This window comes from Periplaneta americana, chromosome 12 (assembly GCF_040183065.1).
Source record: "Periplaneta americana isolate PAMFEO1 chromosome 12, P.americana_PAMFEO1_priV1, whole genome shotgun sequence".
NCBI classification, from domain to species: domain Eukaryota; kingdom Metazoa; phylum Arthropoda; class Insecta; order Blattodea; family Blattidae; genus Periplaneta; species Periplaneta americana.
In genome coordinates, this window is record NC_091128.1 from 69,787,404 (window position 1) to 69,795,873 (window position 8,470).

Here is an 8,470-nt window from a genome sequence, read left to right on the forward strand (position 1 = left end):
GTACACCAACTTCAGATGTCTTGTCGTGACCTGATAGTACATCATTTATAGTACGAAGTTGTGAATAGGCAGAATTTTTAGCAATAATGTTTCTCAACCTACATTTAATTTTTTCTAAAATTAGTGAATTGTTATTTTGGATAACGGTTTGTGATACTTTATCCACTATATTAAGGGCTTCTGAGAGTTGTAGTTTAGACGATTCTAACAGGATGATGCTTTTGGACACGATTTTAAAATTAGAATAAATGAACAGAATATCTTACAATAGCTGTTCAGAAGGCAATGATTTTACAGCTGCAACAGCGGAACTGTCTGTGCTATCCAATGCATAAGTTACCTCCATTATTTTGCCTATTGTTCTGCATAATAATGAACAGCATCCAACCACGTTCCCCAACGGGTCAAGACTGGCTGCGGGGGTAAGGATATTCCAGGGGCAATTGTTTGGAACAGCAACACTCTCAGTGTAGTATGTTTGATTGAATTCTTGTCTGCACTGAACAAATGTTAAGCTTTGACTATTCCAACCACAGTAATGCAAAAACAAGTGCTTACATAGGTATACATTAGCTGTAGCTGCTCTATCTATTTGGACCGGTCACAACTCTTAACATGAACTGCTTATACTACGAGACCGGGCGGTCGCTCACCTCCTCTATACTACCGTACATCGGCAACCTGATTGCATGCTGCGTGTGGCAATTCAACGAAGTCTACTAATAATAAATCTGTAGCCGAAATTTTTCTGGTAATTTTCGACTTTCCAAAAATAATTGGTCCTAACATATATAATTAACCACCCTGAAATCGAAAATCGCTTTTTTTGAAATTTTTGTCTGTCTGGATGTTTGTTACCTTTTCACGCGATAATGGCTGAACGGATTTCGATGAAAATTAGAATATAAATTAAGTTCGTTGTAACTTAGATTTTAAGCTATATGGCATTCAAAATACATTATTTAAAAGGGGGGGTTGTAAGGGGTCTGAATTAAATAAATCGAAATATCTCGCTTATTATTGATTTTTGTGAAACATATTACATAACACAAGTTTCTTTAAAAATAATTTCCGATAAGTTTTATTCTTTGAAAAATTTTGATAGGACTGATATTTAATGAGATAAATGAGTTTTAAAATTAAAATAACTGCCATCTAAGGCCGTGTAATGAAATAAACAAATGACTTCGTCTATAAGGGACCTTGGACAACAACAATCGAAAGCTATGAAAGATAGCCTACAGAGAATGTTTCTGTGTTTGTATGAAGTAATATCGGAAGCTAAATTAACCGATTTGTATAATTAATTATTATTTCACCATTGGAAAGTGTAGTTTCTCTAGATGGACATAATGCTCTAATGTTATTACAGTAACTTCTGAGTGAATTGAGGACAGGTAAGATTAAAATAGCTTCTTATGCACAGAAAACTTGATAGGCTATTCTGTACATTCGTTTCCTGTAGGCTATTTCCTAAATAATTTTTATGACGAAATGAGTGGTCTCTGGATAAAAATGATCGCATTTTAATTTTTAAATACAATTTAAATTAAGTAACATAATAAACGATTTATCGTTGTATCAAACACGAATGTTCCCTGATCAAATGTCCTATTTTAATTATGTAATTACTTTATATTTATTTCTAACGGGTGCAGCGGAGCGCACGGGTACGGCTAGTATAGAATAAGATTCACAAGATGCAACAAGTTATATACAGCCCTTTCAGCCTCGTCCTATAGGAACCACGCCCACTTGTATTCACATCTTTAAAATGGCCGGTTTCACCAACCTTCGTTATCATTATAACGTCTCGTTAAATAATTTAATGACACGTTAGTCAGTTTTTGTGTTTCATCAAGTATCATTATTGCTAACGCATCTTTAAATTCATCGTTAATTTATTAGGATCTATTCGTCGCGTTAAAACAGTAACGATGCGTTAAGAAGTCAACAACATGGCGGACGTAATTATTCGATGATGAAGTTCTTTATTTAGAACTTCAACATAACGACGAACTTATATGTTGTAATAACACTCGGAATAATCATTTTGAAGATTTAAGTGATAAAGAATTCCACGAAAGCTACACATTAAAGAAATGAGTGGTAAGAATGATTCTAGAAGAAACTGAATACCGGTATACTGTAAGGGAGACTGGGGAGGTTTGACCATAGGGGAGGTTTGACCCATCTCTATAATTTGAAATCCCGCCATTTTTATCTCTGCTATTTGTCATGGTTCTCTTTGCTTTTAATGTCAGAGGTAATATTTATGCTCATCAAGGCAGTGAAACCAAGAACAGCTGAGATTCTACTTCCTGTTTGATTTGTTGCTTGCTGATGTTGGTTTGATGCTCTTGTTTATAAGAATCCAAGTAAGTAATTGCAATCTTAATGGTAATAGTGATAGTTACATTTGATTCTACATCCTTTTAGGTTCAATTTCATATATTTATTGTGTAGTTTTCTTTATTATTAAGTATATAAATATTTTAGTATATACAAAAAGTCCCATGAGGGAGGTTTGACCCAAAATTGCAGGGAGGTGTGACCCATGTTATGGTGTGTGATTTCATAACATTTTTTTTATTTCTTAATAGGATGCCTTTCAAGTGGAAACCTACTGAAAATCCAAGGAAGAAAGTAGATCCAGGAGTAATGAAAGCTGCTGTAAAGCGTGTCCTCGATGATAATGTGAGCATTCGAGCAGCTGCAGTTGAATATGAAGTTGATAGGAAGACTTTAGGGAGGTATGTTACTAAAGTAAAGGAAGGAAATGAAACAGCTTTCAAGGCAGACCACAACAGCTCTCAGATTTTTAGTTCAGAAGAGGAAAATGATTTAGAAAAGTACCTTCTAACAGCAGCTAGGTTGAATTATGGTCTTACTCCTAAAGAGTTGCGAAGATTTGCTTATGAATATGCAGTCGCTAGAGGTAAACCAATCGGTGATAATTGGAAGAGAAACAATCAAGCCAGTTATGATTGGGAGAGAGGATTCATGCATCGTCACCCAAGACTGTCACTGCGGAATCCCCAGGGAAAAAGTCTAGGGAGAGGGACAGCCTTTAACCCAACAAGTGTAGGCGAGTTCTTCCAGAATCTTCGTTCTGTGTATCACACCAATAAATTTGGCCCAGAATCAATTTACAATCTGGATGAAACTGGGGTAACAAATGTACAGAAACCTGGCAAGGTAATTGCACCAAAAGGGGAAAAACAGGTCTCAAAAATGACATCCGCTGAGAGGGGGACACTTGTTACACTTTGCTGTGCAGTAAGTGCAACAGGAAATGCTGTTCCACCATTCTTTGTCTATCCAAGACAGAGATTAAATGATAAAATGATTGATGGTGCTCCTGTGGGTTCTTGTGCTGGTGTTAGTCCAAGTGGGTGGATGACTGGAGAGACCTTTGTTCATTACTGGGAACACTTTATCAAACACACAAAGTGCTCTAAAGAACGTCCTGTGCTTGTCATCTTAGACAACCATGAATCTCACGTAACACCACAGACACTTCAGATCGCTAAGGACAATGGTATCACACTAATAACATTGCCACCCCACACAAGCCATAAAACTCAACCACTTGATAGAACTGTATTTGGGCCCTTCAAAACTGTTTACAATCAAGCTATTGATGACTTCATGACCACTCATCCAGGAGAGACTGCAACTATCTACCAGATCCCAAAATTTGTTGGAAATGCATTTCCTGTTTCTTTCACTCCTGCCAATATAATCAGTGGCTTTAAATGCACTGGGATCTGGCCATTTGATTCCACTATTTTCAATTCTACTGATTTTATGAGCTCATATGTAACTTATCGACCAAGTCCTGCCAGTGAAGATGCAGCAGCCATAAGCAAAGAACCCCATCCAATACTGATTACCCAGCCAAGTTGTAGTGGAATTTCACCAGAACAAGTAAGACCTTTCCCGAAAGCTGGTCCAAAGAAAAGTAAAAATGGCCGCAAAAGGGTTGTTAGTCGTGTGTTGACAGACACACCTGTCAAAGCAGCTATTGAGAAAGAGTACGAAGAACGCGTCAATAGGAAGAGAAATCAGGCTACCCTTCCTTCCAAAACTATTAGGAAAATATTTCCTAATGACTGTGAGGACTCTGTATCAATTGAAAAGGAGAGGAAAAAGAGAAGAGAATCTCACTTTACTCCTACGGCTGATGAGGACGAGGCTTCTGAAAATATAACTGATGATGACGACTGCGAGGAGGTGAATAATGAAGATTGGGGAGTGATGTCTGCTAAAAGTGGTGATTTCGTCTTGGTTAAGTTCTGCACCAAGTCGACAGCATGCCATTATGTTGGAAAAGTTATACAGATCAGAGAATATGAGTGTAAAGTGAAATTCATGCGGCGCTACCGATTCGGGTCAGACTGCTTTGTGTATCCTGATGTTGAAGACACTAGTTATGTGCCATTTGAAGATATGAAAATTCTTCCAAAACCAGTTTTTCAAGATGGAACTGAAAGAATGTCTTCAAAACTTAGGTTCTCAGTGAGATTTATTAATTTAAATGTGCGTTAAGTGAAAACAGTGCTATTTCTCAGTGGAACTTTTACTATTTTCTATATTTTTATAATATTTGTGTTTGGTACTTTTGTTAGAAATAGTGTTCTTTGTATTCATGTTCCTAATTTATTTAAATATTGCAGACTTGTACTGTTTTGTAGGCTTGGGTCAAACCTCCCAACATGTGGGCCAAACCTCCCTTATGCGGGGAGGTTTGACCCAGAAAGTAGTATAATTAAAAAACATATATGAAATTTAATACATTAAGAATAGGCTGTTCTGTAATTTACCATATATGTCTGAGATCTTAGTCTATCTAATGGTATGTTTTCATCACCTCTAAGGAAATTTATTTTTGGAAATAAAAATAAAATAAAAATAATGGGTCAAACTTCCCCAGGCTCCCTTATAGGTTAGAATACGACAGATAGAAATCACCCACTTAACGCCTCTTGAACAGACACTTCTCGTTTTAAAATAACGTTGCGGGAAGTTTTTAAATAGTAATTGATGATATGAACGGGGTATCAAAAGCTGTATTGTCTAGATATGTGAATAAATTATCAGACGTACTATCAACATTACAATAGTCATTATTTCTATAGGCCTAATAAGCTTATAGCTAAATTTTATGTTGTCATAGACAACATAGATTGTGTACATGTTCCAATCGTATATCCTGGCAGTAATACAGCCAAAAGATTCTGCAATAGAAGATCCTATTTTACCTTCAATATTCAAACAATTTCATAGGCCTATGTAACGCGCCGCATAGAAAAATTGTGGCTAAACTAGTGCTGAGGTAGTTTCCTTCGTACTCTGCTTATACACCTTGGACATACGAATCTGTGATTAGTTTAGGTTTTTGTTATGCCTTGCATATACGATCAACTGCATTACCACAAAAAATCCCTTATAAGTTCAACGATTTTCACTTCTACCTCAGAACTAAGCGCTAGTTTATTGAAATTGTAATAGGTTAGAATACGACAGATAGGAATCACCCACTTAACGCCTCTCCAACAGATTCTTCTCGGTTTAAGATAATGTTACGATATACACGGATAGCACAACATTCCAAAGGAGGATGCCTTTTAAATGAAAAGGGTGCAGAGAGATTTTCTTTTAGGAGACAATGGATACCCCTTAAAATCCAATTTAATGACACTTCTCCTGAATCCTGCCACACAAGCATGGCAAAATTGTTACAGGGTACTAATAAATCTGCATGAAATACAGTGGAAAAGTAGTATGCAATTTATGGAAGAGGCGATTTCCCATCCTAAATTTAGGCCTAATATAACTGCTTAGAATGCTTTGTATAGAATTAATTGTGGCATCAATTTTTCAACTGTCGACCTTGTAGTCCGCTAAATTTTCTCAGATTTCCTTTAGAAGCTACAATTTAACTGCTCTACATTCCCATTATTTACATTTGGAAGCAGCTGCCTTTTTTTTTTAATTGCGGTATGACAACATACTGTATTTAGGAAGATGTTCTTAAAATTACTGCCTCTTACCCGTTTGCCTATGATTGTTTCCTCATGCCAAACAAAGTCAGCCATGATCATATGTAACCAATGAAATTCGCGATTTCGAAGCCATGGTCGTATGAAAAACAAAACATGCAAGATACAAGTACAAAATCCCATCGTCAGTAAACGCCTGTTAATTTTAAAGATACGAGGCTTGGTGAAACAGTCAACTTTTAAAGATTCCGTTAAAATTAAACGATCCATTTGCTGACAAGTCGTTTGTGCTGATTTAAAGAAGCTTGGTGAAACCGGCCATTAAGCTTCGATATTAATGTAAGATGTATGGAATTAACTGTTGCTACATGGGTTTCCTGACAGCTGTTAAAATAAAGAAGTGTAAGTAAAATGGAATATAAGGGTTAATGCGATATAAAATAAGATTCATAAGATGCAACATGTTCTATACAGTCACTTTCCGTATTATTCTATAGGAATCACGCCTACTTGTTGACCAGTTAAAACATGGCGGACATAGGTTCAAAAGTTTCAAATATGGCGGCGCGATTGCCACTCTATATTCTTATTTATAGCTCGTTGTTGTGAACACAATGTTAGCATTGGAACGTTTTGTCTTTGATTCTCTGTCGATTTTTGTATTTTTTTTTACCTTCGCGTCAATTGTCAATTAATGTTTTAACGTCGGCCATCTTAACGTCAATTGCTAGCTTCCATCAGCTGGCAGTGTGGTAGTCCATATTGGCAACATAGCACTGTAGTTCCAAGTTCGGCCGCTTAACTGCCATGTCCCATCTTAAAAAAAGAAACAAGTATAGATTATGTACGCATGTATTCTTTATTCAGAATTATTCAACACCTTATAATATTTGCGATGTTCATACATTCGGTAATGAATGGAATTTCATTTTCGATTATTTGGTCACGGGCGCACGCATTTGATAAATCGTCGTAAAATAATCAATACAAATGAAAACGTAAGTCTCTCGTTATACGCATTTTAGGTAGCAATGGATTACTTAATGATAAACGTATGAACTGGGATGATCCATGTGCTGCGATGTCACTGCTACCTTGATGTAGCCGTCGCTTTTTTTTTCTTTCGATTCGAACGTTAGTCATCTACAGCAACGGCTTCTCTGTTACACGCTTAGTCGGAGGCTCCCGTAACCAAGGAAACGAGTGATGCCGGTATGTTTGGTTTGATTTCATTTGATTTATACATGCTGTATTATATCCAATATAGGCTACTTACATTATGTCAGAGTTCTAAAATACATATTATTCATATTGTAAAACTACCAACATTTTGTTACTAATGGGTGAGAATCTTCTTTAAGTAATAGCACAGTCTAGTATATACAGTCACGAAGCTTGAGTTGTGAGGGTGCTAGGAACAATAGACTGTGCCGGTATTATTTTGCATTGTCTATAATGAGGCAATATTACCGATCCTAGTGGTTAGTAACTATCTATGTATGCATATTTACTACGTATTGAGCTTCGTGACTGTATATACTGGACTGTGGTAATAGCTTATTAAAGTTTGGTGACATGAATTTCTGAGGTTTATTAGTGTAAGCATAAGTTGATAAATTAAGTCTTATTTTAATATGAAACCACACATTTTATGAAAAGAAAATGAAAGATTATGTTTCGTGTTAGAAATACAGACTAATAATATTTATTATTGAATAAATCATTAAATATTTTCGGAAATGTCAGGTAATAGCATAATTTTTTTAACAAATCGAGCGTACGGAAATTCATGTCACCATAATTTCTAAAATGTAATAAACGAACATTTTAATATTACAGATTCAAATTCCGTGGCTCCAAGGCAAAATATGGTATGTCATTTCATACAATATTTCAGGAGCGAGGATTTAAAGTTTTAATGATCGTATAAAATCATAGAAATCATGTTTCGTAAACAACGGGTTTGAGGGAAAAATAATGTCAGCTTTTGCTACTGTGAAGATACCATCAGGATGCATAACATATCGCAAAATCTTATTTTCGCCAAAAACCGACATAAATATGCCCATCACCTTTTGCCTTGTAACCGCAGAACTGTAGTCTCCCGACTTTTCAGGAATACGTTATTAGGTCTATTGAATCTCGCTGTGTACTGCATCTGCCCCAATTTTACTTCCTGTAATAGTGATGCTGAAAAAATTATTTTCGCTGAAATACACATTTTTAGAAACTCTGACGTCGGTATTGAATATTCCATCAGTATGTCCGTCCCGTTCATCTTTCCGTCTATGTATAGCGACTTATAAGAATTGGACAGACTTTGCTCCTATTGAATATCATTTTACTAGTAATTAATAGGTCTTTATTTGAAATCAACGAGACAAAATTACGATGAAAATGAAATCGCATTAAAAGGTTTTTTTTTTTTTTTTTTTTTTTTTTGCATGAGATGAAAAGATGAATGA

General features: G+C 35.8%; 1 protein-coding gene across 1 annotated transcript; it reads left to right on the forward strand.

Moving 5' to 3' along the window:
- The first annotated feature begins 2,148 nt into the window (after positions 1 to 2,148).
- On the forward strand, positions 2,149 to 4,909 carry LOC138710544 (tigger transposable element-derived protein 4-like). The gene is made up of 2 exons (XM_069841516.1): positions 2,149 to 2,378; positions 2,604 to 4,909. Exon 2 carries the CDS (start codon positions 2,605 to 2,607, stop codon positions 4,549 to 4,551), a length of 1,947 nt encoding a protein of 648 aa, XP_069697617.1. The 5' UTR covers positions 2,149 to 2,378; position 2,604; the 3' UTR covers positions 4,552 to 4,909.
- Positions 4,910 to 8,470: the final 3,561 nt, after the last annotated feature.

Excerpts from the sequence above, each read along its gene's own strand:
- LOC138710544 (XM_069841516.1), top strand. The coding sequence starts at position 2,605 with ATGCCTTTCAAGTGGAAACCTACTGAAAATCCAAGGAAGAAAGTAGAT.